Source organism: Drosophila novamexicana, unplaced genomic scaffold (assembly GCF_003285875.2).
Source record: "Drosophila novamexicana strain 15010-1031.04,08,12 unplaced genomic scaffold, DnovRS2.1 tig00001911-arrow-arrow-pilon, whole genome shotgun sequence".
NCBI lineage: Eukaryota > Metazoa > Arthropoda > Insecta > Diptera > Drosophilidae > Drosophila > Drosophila novamexicana.
In genome coordinates, this window is record NW_020824906.1 from 17,533 (window position 1) to 42,217 (window position 24,685).

At 35.8% G+C, this 24,685-nt stretch overlaps 1 protein-coding gene across 3 annotated transcripts in view; it reads left to right on the forward strand.

Moving 5' to 3' along the window:
* The first annotated feature begins 268 nt into the window (after nucleotides 1-268).
* Nucleotides 269-24,685, forward strand: part of LOC115768661 (insulin receptor substrate 1) — a 90,011-nt gene continuing 65,594 nt past the window's right edge. Inside the window, exons 1-2 of one of the 3 annotated variants that reach the window (XM_030713343.1) lie at nucleotides 269-332; nucleotides 8,167-8,554. In XM_030713343.1, coding sequence (XP_030569203.1) covers nucleotides 315-332; nucleotides 8,167-8,554 — 406 coding nt within the window. In that variant the 5' untranslated portion in view covers nucleotides 269-314. Of the gene's footprint in view, nucleotides 333-382; nucleotides 578-8,166; nucleotides 8,555-24,685 lie in introns of those variants that run through there. The other 2 variants (XM_030713341.1, XM_030713342.1) reach the window with 2 other exon arrangements.

Here is a 24,685-nt window from a genome sequence, read left to right on the forward strand (position 1 = left end):
AGTTGATACCGTGCTTAAAGTTTTAAGCAAGCAAGCAATTTGACAAAGAATCTTCATGAAAGTAATATCAACTTTGAACTTTGCACAACATTCATATGCAAGGAGCAGCTCTGAGGAACTGATCGCCGAAATCTACATCAGATCCAGGAATGCCTTTAATATTTGTTATAAACAATTTTCTATGTATATAATTTTAATAACAAGCGATATTTGCATAGTTTCACCATTCGATTATTCGATATTCTCCGATAGACCCGAAATTTGCAAGGGCCACCACTATAGCTATATTACATTTTAAATTTATACTTAAATATATGCCAATTGAATTCGGAGTATGTATACTGCATTTATATATAGCGGAAATAAGTAGGCATTCATTTCAGTTGGAAAACTTATTAATTGTTTTGTGGAAAAAGTGTTTATCTAGTAATTTTGTTACTATGTTCATCTGCATATACGATGTTGATTTATCCAAACCATTTACATACATTACATTTAAATTAATATGCCAATATGTGCTGCAAGTTACGGCAAATTTAGACATGCTTAGTAATATATAAAATGTTCCTCTATGCAGGTATTTATTCAAGTGTATATACCAGTCAACTTAAAGAATACAAACATTAATAGCAACACCCCTAAAGATTAACTAGTCAATTATTGTTATTATTATTTGTCCAATTTAATGAAATCATGGGCAACCATTCGTATATTTATTTACGGCAAAGTATTTGATAAACATTCACCTATTTTCATGTGTATACACAACATAAATATATGTACATACATATGTGTGAATTCGCGCACTCAGTGTATACATATGCATATATATATATTTGAGTGTGTGTGTTTAGATGCCAATGCAGCAGTATCTAAATATATTTACGTATGTATGTACATAACTGTTGTCCCCAATATCAACCGAAGCAAGATTTAATTGTTTGCATTGTATAAGCAATTAAATCAGTATTGACTTGTTTCATACATTTTTAAGGTGCCGAGTAAGTTAAGTAGATCGGACTAAAATAGGTATAAATATTTTGCTCTTTGGCGCAACTTAGTAGCCAGATTGATTGATGAATTTAGTTCAGAGTTTTAACCCGACTTATATTCTACACAACACATTTTCATTACAAACAAATATTAACTACGTCATATATTGGATCACTTTTCATTTTAAAAAAAGTCTCGAAAAGTATTTCTACTACTCTAATAGCGCACAGGATACATGTCGATTTATGAGATCTATTCCAGAAAAGTTTTTTGTTTTTCATATGTTGCATTATATTATATATGTACCTACCTAAGAGTAATCACGATCGAGGTAAAATTATTTTTGGTTAAAAGTTATTTACAAAACTCTACGAAAGAGTTAATGAATACGTGATTATGCGATTTTAGAAATTAAAATCGCAAGTGTGAAAAATTCGCGAATTTACGTTCGATCGGCTTCCAAAAAAATATTTTGATACTTTTCGCAAGAAGGGGTGGTCTTTGGTGGAAACTGCGGCCTTGAAGTGGTAAGAGCGAAAGTTCATTTTCCGGTTTCAAATTCACCCCACCAAGACTAAAATGTGCGTAAATTTTGGTTCGTACATCGAACTAATGGGATTTAAACAAAAATTAAAAAGATGACAAAAATTAAAACTCTTTACTTTCCCATTATATTTAAAAACAAAATTGACCTGACTAAATCTTCTAGTATTAATGGTCTGATATCCCACTTGAGAAAGTCTGCTTTTCGCTGAAATCTCTAGACTAGTATGTTTTTAATCATGTTCAGACATTCATCATTTCGTAGATTGTAAATAATCTGCACTGCATCTGTGTTCTTACACAATAATCTACTAAGATTTTCACGAAATATGTAACGCATAAGAGGAGACATCTCTCGCATTTATTCAGTATTTACAGCAAAGCCGGTACAGCTATGTCAGTTTTAAAGCTATCTTCATAAAATTTAACGTAGATACGTCTTTTGTATGTACAATATATATGACGGAACCAGGTTGTGCCGCTATATTATATAGCTGCCATATACATACATATGTCAACAAATTTTAAATCCATATGTTGCTATCATACTTTTAACACGCGCACTTTAAGCTTGTTCAGGTTCTCTTCATTTATTCCCACACTATGGAATTGATGTTTATAGGCCGATATTTATAAAATTCTAAGGGCATAAATATGGCTTCCATATGTGAGTAAAAACGAATGACCTCGTCTACCTTTAAGATTTAGTATTGTACAATTTTAAGGAAACAAGAGGGTGAAATATTCTGGTTCTCTGAATAGTAAAAAGTCTACTTACTAAAATATGTGCTGCCAGCTCTTAAAGGCCCTATGATATGTTAAAACAAGTAAGAGGTTTTAGTCGGGAGCTCCCGACTAGGGGATACCCTGAACCCTCTTATTCCAACACCAAATAAATGAATAAAAAAAAAGTTCCCTTGGCAGGGCTCGAACTCGCGACAGATCGCACCACTTGCTATGCCTCTACTCAACAGCCACACCAACAATTAAGTACTTATGATAAAAAGGAACTAAAATAACATTACAAAAAAGAGATGCAATTACCATGCTATTAGAATGCGAAGCAGACGCGCATGAATGTGTGTGTGTACATGTATACAGAAATTCGTAAAGCTGCTGCCCCATTTAATTGCGCAGTTGCATATAACTTTGGTTTTTCTTAACCGATCTTTATGAAATTTTCTACAGTATATCTTATTGTACCATAGAATATTTGTGTATTCTGAAAAAGTCAATTGCATTTAAATTGTGGTTTAAATTGGTTGGCAATAAAAGTTGGGTTATTAACTTGATTTATAGCTTTGCGGTGGTAGCGGGGAGGTGGCGATAGGTATGAAATGAAAGATATTTTAAATATCTAGAATATTCTAGAAGCAACATATCATGTTTGGTGGCTCTAGCTCTTATTATTTACCCAATTTGCTAAAAAAAAAAAACAGGTTGTCGATATCGATTTTTATCGATTGCTTGGAAACGGAGTAAGTTATTGATTATCGGAAACAAACTCGATATGCGCGGGAACTAGGAGCATCTACATCTAACCTGATCTCATTAAAAATGGGTATAAGGGTATATTGTATGTGTGCAAAATCTAAATGTATGTAACAGGCAGAAGGAAGCATCTCCGACCCCATAAAGTATATATATTCTTGATCAGCACCAATAGCCGAGTCGATCTAGCCATGTCCGTTTGTCTGTCTGTCCGTCTGTCTGTATGTATGAACGCAAGGATCTCAGAACCTATAAGAGCTAGAGACTTGAAATTAGATGCAGATGCTTCTAGTTCCCGCGCAGATCGAGTTTGTTTCCGATAATCGATAACTTACTCCGTTTCCAAGCAATCGATAATAATCGATATCGACATCTTGTTTTTTGGGCAATTTTAATAAGTAATAAGAGCTAGAGTCACCAAACTTGACATATAAATTCTAAAATAGAATTTATATATGCATTTGATGTTGGAAGAAAATGGTTCAGGGTATCCCCTAGTCGGAAGCTCCCGACTAGAACCTCTTACTTGTTATTTATTTGGTTTTTAAATCTACTGGAACCGATTATGATCGGTTAAAAAACTCAAAATTTATTAAAGAAAACGTGTTGTTAGTTTGAATTGTTTTTTATTACTGCTAAATCAAACGGGGCCGTATCGCGAGCTGAATTCGTTGTAAGAGAAGAGAGTTCAGGGTATTCCCGACTACAGTCTCTTGTTTTTCTTATAGCAAGTCCCTAAGGGATAGTTTTCGGCAATCGCAAGTAGCAGCGCAGCAGCAGCTTGAGTATGTATGCGTTAAGTAAGGATATAATGTTTTTGACGGCAGCTCGCGTTCAAGGAATCTCCCATTCAGGCTAAATTTGACCTTACCTTCGTACCTTCTTAATCAGATGAAGAATATTTCATTTCGTACTTTCGTGCCTTCTTAATTAGATCAAGGATATTTCATTTTGTAGGTACCGCCACCCCCATCCATCTGCTTTCTCTTCTGATATTAATCAAATAAATAACTCAATTAAAACAACCAATTTAAGCTAAAATATTAATTTTAACAGTATCTTTGAACCCTTTTTTGCATTGATAATTACATGTACACTTCCCAAAATGTGTGCAGATGTGTACTTTTCCATTTGCCCGTTGAAACCCTTGTTTTGCGGTACCAAAACGTTGTCTAGGGGAAAACATCGACATGAGCATGATGGATGCTGCACAAGACGAACAGCTCGCAATATATGGCTTACTACGTCGGACTTACTACGGCTTACTACGTCGGTCGGTGTCAATTATAAAAACCTAATTTTCAAAATCTTTTCGCCGTATATAACGAAGATTTAATAGGAACTTAACAACTTTTAGCATGAACGTGCAACTTCCAGTACATTTGGGTTATGAAACAATTCAATGGTTTCTCACTAGTCTCGATCGAAGAACTCGAGAAAAAATCATTGTGAATAATACCGGACCGTAGTGCGTCTTCCAACGCGTTGACGTCCTGCCTGGAAAATGCATCCGTTATATGGTCTTGTTTTACTGGTTTGTAAAAACAATGTGTATCATATTCGGCGTTGAACGCATTCCAATGTATTATTTTTGTGTTAGGGTTTCTGACGGAAACCGCGAATAAACAGATGGTCCATATAAATATTGTTCCCTTCATAGAGATGACTTCCCTGATTAGGTCTAGTTGTTGAAGGCGTGAAACTGCCTTTCATCAAACATTATAGGGACATTTTTAACCATTGTTAACTTATTATGCAGTTTTCCGATTTTAAAAATCGTAGTTTTACTATAAAGGCAAAGACTTTTACGAACCACATATAATAACTAGGAAGTCCTAGAACAATATTATTGCGAAAAGGTTACAAAGTTGAACAAACTCCTTCGTCGCATTTACTTTGTCAGGACCAGTTTAAGTTCCGCAACTGGACCGTAACAAGTCTTGCCGATGTGTTCTCGTAGTGCATCATCGATTGTTATATGGAAAATGATTCATGCGTTCATCAAGCCGAACGGATGTCGACAGAACTCGCATTTTCGTCCGATTTCATATATAAGCTCGTGAAATAATAGTGTATAGAACGATAATGATGTGAAATCACTGACCCGGTAGGGGACATTGATTACCTGCCCTGCAAGCTATTCCCCTATTCATAGCTGGGAAAGGTCAGTGAGTTTCCGCAGGTATCCTGAAAGCAAAGATTTTTAGTAAGGAAGATAAATTTCGTTGAAAAAAAAACGCGATATAATCTATTCTTATTTTTTGCATAATCCACGAAAAATAATAAAAATGTCCCGGATTTTAAGCAATTTACCTTTTGCAATGAGTAAAATAATCTCAATTTATCGGCAGACTTTTCTCGGTGAGTCAGACAAATACATTATTACATTACTGTTACTCGCTCTCCACATTCTATGCCGCAACGCTCAGCATTTTGCTCAGCTTGGCCTCATGCAATCGCATTGGTCAAAGGCAACCTGGTCAGCGCTACCAGTTCCCAATTAAGTTGCTTATTTATTTTCTGTGTTAACTTATACTCTCCCATACCACTATTAGTCAATAAAATTATTTGATTTTCAGCACCACGCCTTGAATTCTTTAAATCATAAAATATGACTCAGTTACCATATGAACTACCTCAAACTTATTTGCAATCAACTGCGCAATTTTTTACGATACTCGTAGAAAAGATGGGAATATTACCAAAAATTAAAGTGTCGCTATCTACCTATTGACCAAATTTGGCGATTCTAGAGCTTACAATTTTTGAGTTATGCTTAAGAAATGCTTATTTTAAATCGATATTTTGGAAATGGGATTATATATCGAAACAAAAAAAGGTCAGGCATGCCACCTCCTAACAGAAATTTTCACAAAGAAATCATAGCCTTTCAATATTGTTATTTCCACCCATAAAATATAAAACATTTTTGGCCAGCCAGAGACTTTACCAGAGCATTGGATAACAACACATTCCAGTTTGCTGATATGTATGTAAGTAGATTCACACGCATGCAAATATAATTGCTTGCACGGCCCTCATAGAGCCGAAGCTGAGAGTACATTCTATTTTTAGATTTTTCGCTCACTCAGCTGTGAGAGCGCAATGATACAGATTTCGTTTTCGTTCTCAATTTTCAAAAAATCAATCTACATAGTAGCATTTGGTTGTATGGCGTTATTCATCTTAGACATTAGATTGTCTTTGGTATGGCGTAGTTGGACTAAATTGAAGCGATAAAGGTGTATAATGTTGTGTACGGATCGTCAAGCTCCTTTGACCATCGATTAATGAAACCCAAAATAATGTTGACCTTATTGACCAAAATCTTGACAGGAGAGTCGAATTTAAGTTTATTATCAAGAATGACACCTAGATCAATAACTTCATTACAAGTACTGCTGACACGCTCGATCGGTCAGCTATAAAGGATGTAAAAACCCAACTGAGAAAGGCTTCTATAGAAAGTCATTCACTTACATTTAGAACGCTTTAAATTTAACAGGTTGTTTAACACCAAGACTGAAACGCATCAATGTCGGCTTGTAAAAGATAGCATGATGCCATATTCTAATATGCAAAGCATAATTTCACATCATCAGCATACATTAATACTCGAGAGTGAGACAGTATCGAGGTGACAGTATCATTGATGACAGTAAAGAGTAGCCGGCAAGATGACTACCTTGAGGAACACCGGATGTCACCAGAATACGATTAGCAAAATAATTTCTGAAAGGAACCTTTTGGGTTCAGTTGGGCTAAGAGGTCCAGTTTAAAACACTGACTGGTAGTGGTTTACAGTGTCGAAAGCGTTACTGAAATCAGTGTAGAAGACGTCAGATGCATTCGTTTCTTAAAACAATCAATTACTAGCGAAGTAAATTCAAGAAGGTTAGTGGTTGTAGATCTGCGCTTCACGAACCCATGCTAGGATGGTGCTGCAGCACAGCAACCGAGTAAACAGGCGGTAACATCATATACGTTATACCAAAATATTTAATAGCTCTCAGAAATTAAACCCAAAAACTATCTTTCTCTCTAATTTACTTTATTGACTGTTGGTGTGTGCAATTTTTATTACTCAGAACTTTTTGAAAATGTTTAAGGCTTATTTGGTAACAGTAATAGGGATAATCAAAAGGCCCCCTATGCTGTTAATATTGACAAAATGGCCATGCAAATTATTATTGCTTTCTCTGTTTCTGTGATAGAAGGATTATCCAAAATGATAAACAGATACTTTGGGCAACCAAAGTGGATATATAAAGCTTCATATAAGGTACCTAAAAAATGGGTTATTCAAATAAAACACAAGATGTTCTAGTCAGGAGCCCCCGACTAGGGAATACCCTCCACCCTCTTTTACCTACATCGCGCTACCTGCTCGCTAGCTTTAGCAGTGATTAAAATAAATGTAAAAAAAAGTTCCGTCGATGGAACTCGAAATAGTAGCAGAGCACACTACATGCCACAGTCTCTTCTCAAGCGCCATACACCAATTCACTCTTAGCAAGAAAAAAAACGAATTAAAACTCATGTACTCAGCACAGATAGCATTCAATAAAGACGCGCTTACATGTACATATATATAACTAGGCGTTTTCTCTAATAACACGGACGGACAGACAGACGGACATGGTTAGACCAACTCGGCTATTGATGCTGATTAAGAATACATATGTTTTATAGGGTCGCAGATGCTTCCCTCTGCCTGTTACATATATTTGGACAAATACATTTTACATCTCTGACCCATTTTTAATACGTTCAGGGTACAATAACTTAACTAAAATCGAAACTCATATTAGACAGAAAACAGCATACAATGTAATTGGAATTGGAATTTTATTTGATGGTTTGTATATCCATTCTTGCACTTTGCGCTTGACAATAAACCACTTTAGCTACACGTTTTCCTTAATCATTTTAGTGTTTCTTAACCGGTTTAATTGAGTATTGATTCAGAGTAAGAATATAGACTTTATGGGGACGGTGATACTTCTGCATGTCACATACATTCGAACAAAACCATTACACCCTTGTTACCAATCTCAATAGGTTCAGCGTATAAAACATATCAAATTACTCTATTTTCAATGGTTTTCTAATAACTTCTTTTATATTTAATTTTTACAGTTATTAAAGACACGAAAATTAACAATGGCTTCATCCGACAACGGAGTTATACTAAGTGAATATCAAAAAAAATTAAAAACAATGAAAAAAAAGTTTTTTGTTCTGCACAAAGAAACAATTAATTCAGCTGCACGGTTGGAATATTACGATACTGAAAAAAAATTTATTCAAAATGCAGAGCCAAAACGCGTTATTTATTTGAAGAGCTGTTTTAACATTAATCAGCGATATGATACTAAACATAAGTTTGTATTAGCTCTGTCATCAAGAGAAGGCGGCTTTGGAATGGTGTTGAACTCTGAAAGTGATTTACGAAGATGGTTAGAAAACTTATTATCCATACAACGCGAAAACACAACTGGAGCCGATCAAGGGTATACATCATATGGTAAGCTTAGTTTCAAATTCTAGCAATGATAATTGACCTATTCATACAAATTCTATAAGTAAATGGATTGTGTACAAAATTCACAAGTTTCACGGGAATTCACAGAATTCACGGGACTCCCGACTAGGGGATACTCTAAACCCTCTTATTTCAACACCAAATTCAGCTCGCGCTACGCGCTCTTTTGCTTTAGTAGTAGCAAAGATAAATAAAAACAAGTAAGAGGTTCTAGTCGGGAGCCCCCAACTAGGGGATACCCTGAACCCTCTTCTTCCCACACCAAATGCAAATATACATATATACTAGCTACATGTTAAGTTTGGTGACTCTAGCTCTTATTATTTACCAAAATTACCCAAAAAACAAGATTTCGATATAGATTTTTATCGATTACTTGAAAACGGGACAAGTTATCGATTATCGGAAGCAAACTCGAACTGCGTAGGCACTAGGAGGACCTACATCTAAAATTTCTAGTCTCTAGCTCTTCTGATGACTTTGCGCTCATACATACAGACAGACGCACGGACGGACAGACAGTCAAGCAGACGGACATGGCTAGATCGACTTGGCTATTAATGCTGATCAAGAATACATATACTTTATGGGGTAAGAGATGCTTCCTTCTGCCTGCTACATACATTTACATTTTGCACAAATACAATACACCCTTTTTACCCATTTTTAATGGGTTTATGGTATAAAAATCAATATTTTATCTTACAATAATTTAAAATGGAGTCCACGAATGAAGCAAAGAAGTTAATTCATAAAAAAAAGTATTTAGCTTTCGTGCTTTGGTAAGTGATAAGAGTACCAAATTGCACAGTGCAATTGTTAACATTTATATGTGCAAGTGCAAGTGAAGTAAAAAAAAAAAAAGAAGAAGAAGAAAAATTATTTTTAAATAACAGATATAAATGTATACTTGAGTTAATTGTACTGAAAATGGTAGTTTTTCATCTAGATGTTTTATATAGTCCATCAACTTGTGCAAAGAAGCCTCGGTAGATTGTATGTTAGACCTACATTCGCCGTTTGCACACCGGCGAGTGACCAATTGGAAAGCAGGCTACGACAAGCGAGTAATTCTTAAACGTTTTTCGCAGGCTCCCGACTAACCAACCTCGATTTTTTGTTACTGCGATCAGCTGGTCGACCTAGTCACCTAGTCCGACCGTATTTCATTGGCAGCCGCCGTACGCGATTCGCCGAATGGCTGATACCTGTCCCGCTGACCGTCTTTGTGCGTACAGTCATGATTAAGTGCAAATCGAAATTATCGACCATAAAATCGATGAAAATTTGACTTTCCTATATAATTTTTAAATTGATGAATTTCATACTTTTGAACAGAACGTTTGTAAAAACAGTCTCGACAAAAATATTTTGTTGTATTCTTTATATATTCAAATATCATTGAAACTCATTTTTGATTTGTTAAAAGTAATAGGTGAGCTGTGTTTATGGTTTAAAATTGTGGTAGAATTTAAAAACAATATTAATTCCTCTTTTGTAACTGTTGTTGAACGTCTGTAGAGTTGAACCCTGTGAGGTAGACATCGGTCGGGTATGAGACTGTATTAATATTAATATATTTTTTTATCTTTTTTTTTTTCTTGTCGGTCTGTAATACAGAGGGTGCGTTTACAGACCGACAAGGTGCCTCAAACTCATTAAAAATAGTTTATAAGGGCTTATATAAATGTATATAACAGGCAGATTGAAGCATTTACGTACCCATAATGTGTATGTATTCTTGGTCAGCATCAATAACGTAGTCGAGCTAGCCATGTCCGTCTGTCTGTCCGTCTGTATCTGTGTATGTGTCGGTCTTAGAACCTTTAAAAGCTAAAGACTAGGAATTTTAGTCCTTCTTGTGCCCGCGTAGAATGAGTTTGTTTCTGATAGTCGGTAAATTGACCCGTTTCCAAGCAATCCCTGAAAATCAACATCAAAATCGTGTTTTTTGCGAAAATCTCTTGGGTTTTAAAAGTTAAATTCAAAAAATTTATACATGCTTCTTCTAGAATATTATACACAGTTATCATCATCACAAGTATCAATAATTTAACATATATCGCACTCCCCCGCAGCTGAATAACGCAAAATTGAGACGCTTTCATCGATTTCAAAAATTTTATCAGAGAAAGGTAAATTGGAGGAAAGCGACTGTATGGATAATGTGTAGTTTCAATCCTCTTTGCGACTAATAAATTCTTCCTATTTGTATAAAGTTAAATGAAGTTAAATGTTTGTTTAAAACGCATTTCTTTTGCCTTGCAGGATATTTATTAGAATATATAAGCGTATTATTGTTACTTGGTAGCCAACTCGAATTAGTTGTGCCTAGATTGCCATCTAAGAATAAACTTACGAACGATATGTAAAACTAACGAAATGGAACCCCAAAAACCCCTCAAGGCAATGGGCCAAAGATAGAGAGTGGGCAGCACAGTCCAAGGAGCGCGCAAACATTATTTGGCCTTAGGCTGTAATTGTCCTGTTTGCTACTGCACACAGCCCAAGCAGGTGGTATTTAAGTACCATCCAATCGGTTTCAAAACAACATTCTTCGTAAAACTTTTAATTCTTTATTGAATGGACTTTAAATTGAAATTTAAAAATATATGTACAGTATTACTTTAGACGTTGACGGGAAGCTGTTAAAAAGCCCTATTTACAATGAAAAGCACACAACTTGTCATATAAATTCAGAATTTTGGGTTCTTATAAGTGTAGGATTGTTGCTAAATGTTTATTTTTTAGGCAGAACAGCACTGGAGCTATATTATTCCTTCAAAATATAATCCTTAAATTAAGAATAAGAAAACCAGTTGTTTTTTATTAACATTGGATATAGATTTAACTCTTACCTGTGAAGATCGTATTCGATTAGATAATTAGATTTAAGCGATATCGAAATTTGATTCAGCGAGAATTATGAAAACAATATCTATACTACTAGCATTGATACTCAACTGAATTTAAGCGGTTGAATTAAGCGAATGGGTTGAGAGACTTAAAATAGAATTATAAAAAAAAATAAAAACAAAATAAAAAAATAAAAAAATTGATTGGGGGGCAATCAATAGTTTGACAGATCTAGTCTTGATAGTTAGTTTTTTAATATTTATAGCATATTCTTACTCGGACCATGTTGTGCCAAGTTTTAATTTTAATGATTCTAACCCACATTCCCGATCTATATTTCTAATTGCATATGAGCTTGAATTAACAAGTATCGTGTTACTAGTGAGAACGAATGCTGACAAACACTAGATTTGAGGACTCAAAACCGAATATTATTTATTATAGGAACGATGCTTATCGCTTATTAGTCGCAAAATTAAATGAAATGTTCATGAAATAAGAGCAATATTAAATAGTTAAGTAAACATTTTTTTTAGGCGGGGTACATTAATATTACTTATTCTGATTTCAATATATTTGTTAACCTTTCGAAGGCAGTTGGTTGTTCTGGAGTTAATTCAAGTTTTAATTTCCTTGGGTGACTGGTGTCAATTTTATTGCTCTCGCCTTTTATGACCAGGGGCCTAACAATTGTGGCAAAACCTTCTATAAAGTACCGATAGTAACTGGCTAATCCCAGAAATTATCGGACTTTGAACAAAGTGGAAAGGGTCTGAAAATTTGTTATTGTCATCACTTTTTCAGGTGATGTCCGAATTCCGCCCCTAGATAGCATGAAACGAAAATACTCACAATTGTTTTGAAAAGCTAAAAACCCATTTATTGTTTCTGACGTGGTCTTCTCTGATTTCGGAAAAAATTACTACATTGTCAAGACATATTTTACCGATTTTTTTCTCTTGGGAAATGCTTGGGGCCTCCAAAATTCGTTCTTCCCACGGTTAACAGAAAAAGCCGTCTTTTCTCGGTATATTTTTGCCCATTATATCTAGTGAACGACAGATTTGAAGTCAACAGTTGTAAAAAATTGTCAAAATAGAGGGGATAAGATATTTGTCACCGATATTATTCTTATTAAGCTTTCGAAAACCAAAATCCAATTGTTTCTTTTATGGCCCGTTTCATGGACACCTTTTTATCTATAAACCAGATAGGATTATTGTAAGGTGACTTGGACGCCCTTACTCCCGTGTTACTGAGAAGTTGTTTAACGGACAAAGATAGCAGCGCTAGGTGGGTAAGAATAAACAGAATATACAGGGGTAAAATATATATATTGGGTAAGAATATATAGAATATGCACAGGCTCCTCTTCTGTATTGCGACCATTAAATGGATGTTGTAAGGCAGGGACTCGATTTTTAAAAAGGTCTTTGCTCTTCGTTTGATCATTTTACAAAATGCCCACAGTTCGTATATTTCCTCGAACTATGATTCTGTTCGATATTTACTATTACCATATATTTTCGCATTGTGTTTTTCGAAAGATCGAGTTAATGATCCATCAAACTCTTTTAAACTATAAATTAAGCATTTTTGTCTTATAACTGTGCTTCCATGTATGGAATCGACACTGAAGCACTTATCAACTGGCTTAACTTATCAAACTGGTTTAATATAGTTTTTAGAGGCCCCCTAAAATATTGCAGATTTTAGCGTCGAACAATTCACCTTCAACGGCTGTAGCCTCTGACTGTGTTTGGTTTTCATATGACTTGTGTTCAGATAGATTCTGAGATGTGAAGTACACTTTTTGGAAATTTTCATTTAGGAGTTTTATTTGGAGCGTGACGATTAGTCTGCCTGCATGGAATAGGAGTATGTCCTATATCCCTCGTAGTTCGTCGGTTGTCTGTACCGTGAAGACGAATCTTCTCCGATAAACTTTTTTTACTTTGGGCGTTCTGCGCATAAGGGCGTTGTTTATAACTGCCTGAATTTGCTTGGCTGCCTTGGCCCCCCTTATTTTCATCGTTTTGTGAGGTATCTTGGCCATTGATTTGACATCGACCCTAGGGTCTTAAAATTTAGAACCGTGGTAAAGGTAGTGGTAATGGCTAGAGCTACCATCATAGAGCTTAAAAATGTTGTAGGAAGCAGTGGGGTGGCTGTCTGTTTCCACCAGACATAATTTTCCTGTTTACTGCAATTTTTTTTTCTCTTTAGCTCGATCAGCGTTGTTGCTGGGGTTTTTATTTATTTTTTGTGTTTTCTTTAAACTCGCTCTGCTTTGTTGTTGGGGTTTTTTTTTATTGATAACACTCTTTTTTTTTGTATTCTTTTATATTAAGGTCGTGGCTAAAATTTTGGCTCAATAGCCCCGTTGGGCTATTGACACCGTATGCTGACCGACTGGTGTAGCAATAAAACAGTAGATTTGAGGATTCAAACCCGAATACTTATCATTAAAGACACGATGTGCTCTATTTAATTCAGTCTTAAACACTCCTAAACAATTTAAATGTAAAAATAGCTTATCCAAAGCTCTCAGACCGCGGGAACGCCAACGGTAGAGTGGTAACCAAGCGCCTCGTGCCTACTTCTAGATTTGGGCCACAGCGCCGTTGACTAGCACAATTCAAAGTCAACGAATATCAGCGGCCAATGCAGCTAGTTTGTAGTGACGGCATCCGGTCTCTCGGCAGGATCGGAGACATCGATTTGCTGGTGTAAAGTTACATAAGTAACGCAACCCAAAAGTTTTATTTACAAAAATCATGTTCTTAGTGTATACACAAAAATATATTTAAAAACCTCTTAATACTTATTCAGAAATTAGTCATTGGCTACACTGGGTTAGTAAACCAATAATTTATGTGTTTTAACTGGATAATAATACGCTAATAAAACTTGCTCAATTGATTGGCAAAAACAGTTTTCACATAATCGCTAACAATATTATAGAATCAAAATCCGAAATGTATAATGAAGAGCATTACCCACAGTGTCCAAACATGTGAATGACACAAACCTGTGTTTTTATAGATTCACTACAATTAAACTAGCTAAGTAGCTAGCTAGCAAGATCTTAAGAACCAAGGATTTAATGCAAAAAGTGTCATTTCTATAAAATTTAAATAAAGGCAACCAGTCAATGGTTGTACATTAGTACAAGGAACTAGGAAGTCACTTAAAACATCGGGCTGTCATTGGCTGGTCTATGCCACAGCCAATCAGGCACATGAGTCAGGCCAATAATTACGAAATAATCTCTGGAATTCACAGCCACCAGAAAACCGAGACAAATATGGTATAAAACCGAACATTAAATGAGCTCACAGTGATGAAGAAAAGGCACACCACCTCACAAATGTCTTCTACTGAATCAGCCTGCTAATTTCTTTTCATTCCTCCCCCACTTCCAGCATTATATAGGGGTCCATTCAAGGAAACACATTCATTTATCAAATTAGAATAAAAACATATGTTGTTATTCCCTAATATCAATTTGACCGAGTTTGGCTGGATGGCCATAGATACGATACCAAGATTACGTTTTCCACACACTCATAAATACACTATTTATTCTTCAAAACTATTGAACAATTTAAGCTGGCGTTTCACAAAGGAAGTTTTCTTGGTCTGTTCCTGTACATATTTAATACAGCCCCTCCGATAATTGACTGAGTTACTGTTTTCACGTTGATATACTTTTTAGTTTCCCTCGACAGATACCACACATAATAGCACATCGACCAATAGCAAAGTAAATATGAAAAAAATATTTATAAAAAAAAACGATACAAACTACGAGTATGTGTACAAATAAAATCACAAATAAAAATAAGACTATATACTTGCTATATAGTTTAGAATATAAGATTTTATACGAGGAATAGAAGACTCCGAGCAGTTATAGTCATCACAGGGAACCCTGAACGGTTCATGCAAAGCATAATTTGTTGAGCAAAATTGAAGAGATAGGGGTACAAAATTACGTGTTAGTTTAGTAGGGATAGAGAAATTTAAGAGGAGTCGATTTCACCAATAATTAATTTATGAATAAATATTACACCCAGCTTGGTTCTACGATTAATCAAAGAAGGGAGGTTAATCATTAGAAGTCTGCTGGAGTGTGACGGTAACCGCACACGAGGATCCCAATTTAAACCACGAAGGGCAAAAAACAACAATTGTTTCTGAACAAATTCAATTCTGTCCTGATGGATAGCATATTGTGGTGACCAGATCCATGAGGCATACTCAAGAATAGGTCGTACCAAAGATATATAAAGTGTTTTTGTCGTGTACGAATCGTCATATACGTCGTGTACGGCCTTATGGACCACGGTCTTAACATGCGAGACGAATTTAAGCTTATGATTAAGGATGACACCTAGATCATTAACTTCATTAGAAGTACTGTTAACACGCTCGAGCGGTAAGATATCAAGGATGTAAGATGTCAATTGAGGAGGGCTTCCATAGAAGGTCATTACTTTACATTCAGAGCAGTTTAAGTTTAAAAGGTTGGCTAGACACCAATCCTGAAACGCATCAATGTTAGCTTGTAAGAGATAACATGATGCCATATCTTTATATGCAAGGCATAATTTTACATCATCATACATTAAAACTGAAAAGAGTAAAGAGTAGCGGGCCAAGATGACTACCTTGAGGAGCACCGGAAGTCACCAGAATTCGTTAAGAAAAGGAATTTCTCAAAAGAACCTTCTGGATTCTATCACGCAAATACTCTGAAATCCAGTTCTAAAGATTGACTGGGAAGCCGAGAAGGCATAATTTATGAAGCAGTAAGAAGTGGTTGACAGAGTCGAAAGCCTAACTGAAATCAGTATAGATGACGTCAGTCTGCATTCTTTTCCTAAACCCATCAATTACAAACGAAGTAAACTCAAGAAGGTAGATCTACGGTTGACGAACCCATGTTGGGAAGCTAAATAATAGAACCTTTATAGTTTTCGACTTCGGACATACTCCCCTTCTTATGGAGAGGGATAATGTATGATTCCTTCCTAATGTTCGGACAAGATGAAGTCTTTACGGAAAATTCAAATAGCTTTAAAACAGGTTTACATAATGCTGCAGCGCAGTATCTAAGAACGCAGGCAGGAACACCATCAGGGCCCGGTGAGTAAACCGGCTTGATAGTGTTAAGGTCGCTAAGAAGCGAATTTTCGGTAATAATGGGATTTAACATGCAGTTTGACGTCTGTAACTGATACGGATAAGACCACTAACCATACAATGTATATACATACCAAATGGCACTTTTTATCGAAACAAGAAAAATCAAAACGAGGCGACCCCAATGGTACCTGATACCATTTTAGTGTGCCCAGACAGAGTAAGACTGCTGAGAGTGGTAGCCGAACGCCGGCCTCAAAAGCCGAACGTTCAGTATGAAGCCGCATCTCGCTCAGCGCACAACGTCGCGGCTGATGATGCGTTTTAATTAACACATATGCTATATGAATAAGTATGATGTCATTATAGGCTTCGCCTTGCTAAAGCAAGCTGGAGTGATACTGAACTTGATTAACAGCACACATTCATTCACAGTATTCCAATATTATAGCAAATCTTTGAAAAGTCAAAGTTTTTCACGTTTCTTTAAAATTTGAGCGTTAAATATATCCAGCAGAAGAAGATCGTAAAAGACGCAATTCTATGTGAATGGTAATAAATTTATATTTTGTCGTCTGCCTTTCGGTAGAAATTAGAAGATTACTATATTAAAGGGTTACCGGAAAAAATGTGTTTCATCAATGTTTTCCGAAAATATCAGCCATATTGAAAAAGTGCCTGTGCAATGCAAATATAAAAGTCTCGCAGGTAAAAACTACATTTTTAGCTAGAGTAAAGAAAAGGCGGAGCCTGAGCAGGTCGGAGGTTTGATGAGCAACGGGTTTTATTTACTTTCAAATCTTTTCTTGGCCTATTTGTTTAAAACGTCAATAGCTAGGCTTTTAACAGATATATAGAAAGGGGAAAATATCACGGTTAGTCAACATATGTCAAGGAAAATTCAGATAGAATTCAACCAGGTTCAAAGTACTGCGTTGGAACGATTGAAAAACATATTGGCATCAGAAAAGGCTATATTAATGTACCCAGCTTTCAAAAATACCTTCGTACTATAGGAGCGGTATTTTCTTAAGGTTGAAAGCCCATCCATGATTTTCCGAACCTCAATACCAAATGACCACAATGCCACAAACGAAAAATAGTTGTATAGACTCTGGGTAAATTATTTATAGAAGAGATAAACATCTTTACCGACCATTTTCCCCTAACATTTGCAGTTTCTGAGAGAAACCCAAACGCATAGATAGATTACAAGGAAAATTATTAGTGCCTTTTAGTATACCCTGATTCTTTGTTTACCGGTTGTTAAATTCAGCCACTGGAGAAAATTCGTATCAAACATCGCAGATAAGTTAGAACAGGTGGAAATAATTACTGCTGAGCTTAATCGCGCATCAGGTCCGACCAAAAAAAGTAAAAATAGGGTCTTCGGCGACTATTACGTTCCAAATTTAAAACCAAGAAAGCTTATTAAGTTGTAAAAAATATTAAATTTGCACTACTGCAACATATTTACGCCGATCCCGCATATACTAGCGAAATTCACATAGATATTTTCTCTATTTATTAAAATCAGGTTTAACTTGTATCGACAAGCTTTCTAAATTCGCAATTGCATCGCGAACGATAGTTGATATAACAAAGCGTCATTTAACTCTGAAACGATTATTCATTGCATTCAACATATTCACAGCAGCTCAAACGGACCAGTGGAACGTTTCTACAGTTTGTTAATAGAGCTTGACAGGTGTCTAAAGATCGATACAAGTAAGAGTGATACGGTTTAACTGTTTCACTCGGTTACATGGCAAAGATCCACGTGTCGGAAGAATTTAAACAAACGATCAAGCGATCAGCAGTCCCAGATTGATAGATTTATTCCAAACTGAAAAATGAGGGCTTTTGCAGTAGAAGAAAAAATACCTGAAAAATCACAGGAAATTGATAAACAAATTACCAACATTTTCTTCTGAAGAGAGCTACAGGCAGACCTAGCAACGTATTTTCTTATTATGGTCCATATGGAGAAGCTTATGTAGATGCAAAGCTTTATCCTATAGTCACGTCTACTTACAAACGTCGCTTCTTAGAGGGTGGTCCATATGGAAAAGCTAAAGAAATTACAAGGCCTTACCATATGGTCACTTTTAATAAAATGTTCGTAGACCACTAACAGTGCTTTAAAAAGAGAGAACTGTAAAAATAGTCTAATTGTTGTCTACAGGTTTATGGACGCATTCTGCACCCCGCTAGCCAGGGCAAACTCTCGGATCACCTACTACTTTTATATCAATTTCACAGTCGTAGTATATAGCCATGTAATGGTATAAAAGCATCAACACCATGTAAGGCATTAACCTAACCGAGTTCCCAAAAAGTCCGGATTATTCCCCCATTGGCACATGCGAAAACTGTAGATATTGAGTATATTTTTTACTTGTCGCGCCCTTTTTTTTTTGACTATTCCGAGATTAATTTCATTTAAAAGAAGATGGCTCATAACAACAGTATTTTTTAACGCACGAGTTACCAGAGGGGAACCTTGTCCAGGGTTAAAGGTGACTTCCTTGTAGCGTGACCTCTCCAGTTTAAGTTTATTATTTAGTCAAGAATTCAATAATGCGAAATAAAGATTACAATCGCTTTGTGTTGAAGTTCAAACCCAACTGAATTATTCTTTATTAGCAGAAGTATGTATATATCTTAAATGTCTACAAGCTGCCAAGCTGGTCGTCGTCAACATCCTGTCTATTGCTGACGTTGCGTTTTTGGGTTGATGTAGCAACATAGTGCTACAATGTTGAGTAGGCACTTTTGGTCAAATATAGGGTGTCTTATTTAGTGCCACAATGAAGATTGTTTATGTTGGCTTGCTTCGTTGAGGCTTGGGGTGCCATCTCGAGAGGGCCTGAGATGGTAACTCCTCCCCCCCTACTGTGGAGTGAGGGCCATGAGGATGGTATGGCCAAGATGTCGATTGAGGGTGTGTCCATTGGAACGAACGAAATTTTCCTTTGTTTACTTACCCATATTACGCCTATTATTGTGACGGTTATAGCAAACAGGGTGTAAAATATAAAGATGTGGTTGTCGCGGTGCTTTTCATCTGAATAATGTCGTTTCGGCTAATTAAAGCTTGCAGGTGGAGTTTTTGTAGGCTCAGGTCTTCGATGGATTTTTTAATTTTTAAATCTTTAAAAGCTAGCATCGATAGCTGATTTGATTCTTCATATAGCCATTCTGAATCGTCGTATAGTAAACCATTGATGTTCAGTTCCTGTAAGTAACAACTGCTGAACCATTGATCGTTCGAGGTCTGCTGCAAGATGAAGTTATTGTGGTGTTGACCGTATGAAATATAAAAATATGCCTTTGCTCCACTTCTCTGATATCTTCTGCGTCGCCGATATCTCTAAGATCGCACTTGGTATAATTTATCGATTGTAAGAATTGTATTGCCATTGATGGTATATAAATCAATATGTATGACTTGTAATGGTCTTGCTGGGGGTTCGGTTGCTTGAAAAATTAGTTTTTGCGGCTGTCTATCATATTTTAAAGATTGACATACATCGCAGTCATTTATAATAGCTGTCACTCTACTTTTAAGTAAGGGTGAGTAAAGTTTTCTCCTGGGATGGGCTACTGTTTCTTCTATACCCCTGTGGTTGCTATCCTTGTGGTATTTTTGGATTTCTTGTTCTAATTTGTTTAAGTCTGTCATGTTTTCTAACATCTAATAATTTTGTACAGGTTTGTGGGTAAGATATATTCTTTGAGAGATTCTTCTATGAAATTGAAAATATTGTTAGGGGCGAAAACTGCGTAAGTTCTGTTTGGCTTTAGGATTTTTCTTATTATTTGGGTTATTATGCGCTTATCGAAATCGGGTTCTAATATTGTTTTTCTAATTTTGTTTTTGAATGGAGTTGAAACTATTATTTGGGGGGTGTCGTTTATTTAGGAATACTAATTGTAGGTTATATTCGTTAACTGTGTTATTTGTTACCAGAACTGAATTTGTTGGGCTTACTTCTTTTGCTTGATTTTTAACGTTTACGTCTACTGTGACGCGGCTAAGTGTGTCTGCTACGACATTTACGGAACCTTTTCCAAATATATTAAACAATATTTGCCATTCAAATCGGCTAATACGTTGTCCATTACTCTTTGAAAAGTGGCTGGGGCATTGGTAAGCCCGAATGCCATTCGAGCAAATTAAAAGTGACCCCCTTCCGCAGAAAAGGCTGTTTTACCAATATCTTTTGGATGCATCTCATTTTGATGGTATCTGCTAGCTAAGTCTAGGGCAGTGAAATACTTTGCCCTGCCTATTTTGCCTAAGATGTCGTTAATGTTTGGCATCGGGTATTTGTCTTCAACTGTTTTCTCGTTTAATTTCCGATAGTCTGTTATTAGTCTCCATTTCTTTTTATTAGACGCATCCATCTTTTTTGATACCAAAAAGGTTGGAGCGCTCCATGGAGAGTAGCCGTGTCTAATAATATTCTGATCTATCAGTTTTTGTATTTTTTCTTGAATTTGCTGTCGTTCTTTTATACCGAAATGGTTTGGTATAGATTGGTATTTCGTCCGTTGTCTTGACTCTATGTTTCACTAGGTTAGTGAAAGTAAGAGGGTCTCCTTCTTTGTAAAATAGGTTTGGAAATTTTAAGCAGAGTTTGTTAAGTTTTTGTTTCTCTTCGCTGTTTAAGTGGTCAGTGTGTATACTAGAATTGAAATCTTGTCCCTTGAAGGTAGTGTCATTATTGTGTTCTAATATGGGGATAACTTCCAAATAGTCTTGATTTCTATATTTTTATACCCTGAACCCATTAAAAATATTGTATTTGTGCAAAATCCAAATGTATGTAACAGGCAGAAGGAAGCATCTCCGACCCCATAAAGTATATATATTCTTGATCAGCACCAATAGCCGAGTCGATCTAGCCATGTCCGTCTGTCTGTCCGTCCGTCCGTCCGTATGTATGAACGCAAGGATCTCAGAACCTATAAGAGCTAGAGACTTGAAATTTTAGATGTAGATGATCCTAGTTCCCGCGCAGATCAATTTTGTTTCCGATAATCGATAACTTACTCCGTTTCCAAGCAATCGATATCGATATCCTGTTTTTTGGGCAATTTTGGTAAATAATAAGAGCTAGAGTCACCAAACTTGACATATAGCTTCTAAAATAGAATATATATATGCATTTGATGTTGGAAGAAGAGGGTTCAGGGTATCCCCTAGTCGGGAGCTCCCGACTGGAACCTCTTACTTGTTCAACTTCTAGTCGTGTAAATAGACAAAAGTTCTGAGTCGCATTTGAAAGGTTATGAACTTCCAAGTTATTAACTTCAAGTTATTATTTGCAGAGTACAGTCCTCCTGATATAAATAAGTCTTTGTTAATGGTAGTTGGTTTTAACCAGAAGGTTCCGTTTTCAATATTAACGGGTAGTTGTATTTCTTTCTTAGAATCTTCTTCTATAATATGTAGGCTTGATATTATTTTATCTTCGAGTTTGATCTCGATGTTGAAGATTTTTGTTTGAAGAGATCGTTGTGGTATGTTTACGATTGCTTCTAATTATTGTAAAATATCTATTCCAATTAAACCATCGAAATATGGGTGGGATTGGAAAAGAAGTAATGAAAAAGGCGTATCATTAGCAAATTCTTTAAAAAGTGGAAGGATCGTTTTGTTGTGGTATTCGTGTACGTTCAGTTCGGTTTTAATCGCTATTGGCGTTTGAAGTTTCGTTTGTTTTGCATGCGTTACAAGCTTCGGACTTATGAAGGAAAAGGTTGCACCAGTGTCAATTAAAAATTTGCAAGGGCTACCAGAATCTAGGTGCAGTAAGATGTAAGGTTGTGGGTACCCCACGTTTTCTTTTATTATGCAATTGAGCATGTAGTTGCTCGACGTTATACATGGAGCCTCTAGGCTGCTAATTCCCTGGATATCTGTTCGACTGTCTGTATTGTTGGTCGGAACTGTTATCTTTAGGCATTATCTGATGATTTTACTTCATTTATTCATTTTGTTATATTTAATATTGCTGCGACTTTGATTACTTTTTGTTTCCCTTTTTATACCCTGACCCATTAAAAATGGGTTTAAGGGTATATTGTATTTGTGCAAAATCCAAATGTATGTAACAGGCAGAAGGAAGCATCTCCGACCCCATAAAGTATAAATATTCTTGATCAGCACCAATAGCCGAGTCGATCTAGCCATGTCCGTCTGTCTGTCCGTCCGTCTGTCCGTATGAATGAACTCAAGGATCTCAGAACCTATAAGAGCTAGAGACTTGATGTTTAGATGTAGGTGCTCCTAGTGCCTACGCAGATCGATAACTCGATCGATAACTTACTCCGTTTCTAAACAATCGATAAACATCGATATCGATATCCTGTTTTTTGGGGAATTTTGGTAAATAATAAGAGCTAGAGTCACCAAACTTGACATATAGCTTCCAAAATAGAACTTATATATGCATTCGATGTTGGTAGAATAGTGTTCAGGGTATCCCCTCTCGACTCGAACCTCTTACTTGTTTTTTATATATATATACTTATATATACATATATTTTTTTTTATTCTTGAACGTAAATATGTCTTTTAACCACATTCGTTTCACCATAGCACCTTTTTCTTTTCACACATTTTTCTTTAACTTACATTTGATGCTAATATCAATTTTGTGTAGCTTATAGTTTTATTTGTTTTATTTAAATGTTTTTTTTTTTTTGTATATTTTAATCCTGTATTGACTTTTGTGTTGTTGTGTACATGTATGTATTTAAATATACATTTTTTCCAACAAAGCACATAATAAAATGATCTTTGCGTAGTTAATTAATTATCTTGCTGATTTAACACCCAGACATACATAATAAAATATAATTGCCAAATTACAAACGTATGAACATGCAAATAACGGGAGTTTGCACTATTCTGTTAATTAATAAATATCTAACAACGATATATCGATAATCTAGCGAGCACACAAAGAGATGGGCAGTCCTCTGTTTTTGTCTTAAATAAACATTACATCATTATAAATCTTACGTTTGAGGGTACGTCCGTGTCAAATACAGAGACCAAGGTTTGTGATCGAAAAAAGTTAGTTGGCGTAAGAGCAGGAGTAATTTGTAGGCCTGTTCCCAACTAAATCAACTGGCTATGAAGAAGTAGTCAAGAGGCTTTGCAACTGGTCGGCTGTGTTTGGTTTACCTAAGCGCATAATCGGCGACGGAGGAGACGCGAGGGTCGACTGTTAGAAGTACTCAACGAGTAGAAAGTAACACAATTTTACGACCAGAGCCAGAAGCTGCGTGTCCAGGTAAAACTGAACATCGTGCAGGTGCAATAAGTCTATAAGCGTAATTATAACAAAAAACGTTGAGATGAGCACAGTTACAGAGTGGGAGACTAGGAAGACGCACGATTAATCGATAAGATAACGATATATACACGCACAGTCTTCTGTTCTCCCGACACAGCCAGGCTTTATCTGCAGCAGCGTTAAGTTGTAAACACTCATGTTTTAAAAAACTCCTCTGCGTTATGAATTATAGCCTCTGTCCACTGGCTTAAAAAATGTCACATTTTCAAATTTTACATATTGGTGCCCCACCGGTAACATTACATTATTATCAATCTTAAATATATCTTTTAAGTTTTTATTCAACATTTACTTACCGACGTATGCTTTTTAGGATCTCTTAACACTTTATGTATAATTTGTTTGGCATTTTGATTTATTTATAATAATTATTTTCGACTTACTGACTTACTTGCGATCAATGCACAGCCTAAACCGTAAGAGCTAGGAAGCTGAAATTTTCACTGTAGCTACCTCATTTGATGTTGATTCGGGGTTTTGGGGAAAATTATAGAGTTTTCACTTGAACGCATATTTAGGCACGTTTTTTTCGCTTCGGATAATATTTAAGCATTTATACAACCGTGAATTCGAGTCCTAACAATATGAATTTTAAGTTTGCCTATTCAAGGAATATTTTATTTGAGATATTTACAAGCATCTGTTTTCAAGAATTCTAGCCTGAACTTACTTGTAAAAGAGTACAAAGCCAAACAAGAAAAGTCGAACACCGATTTGCTCACTCTCTCTTCCCGAA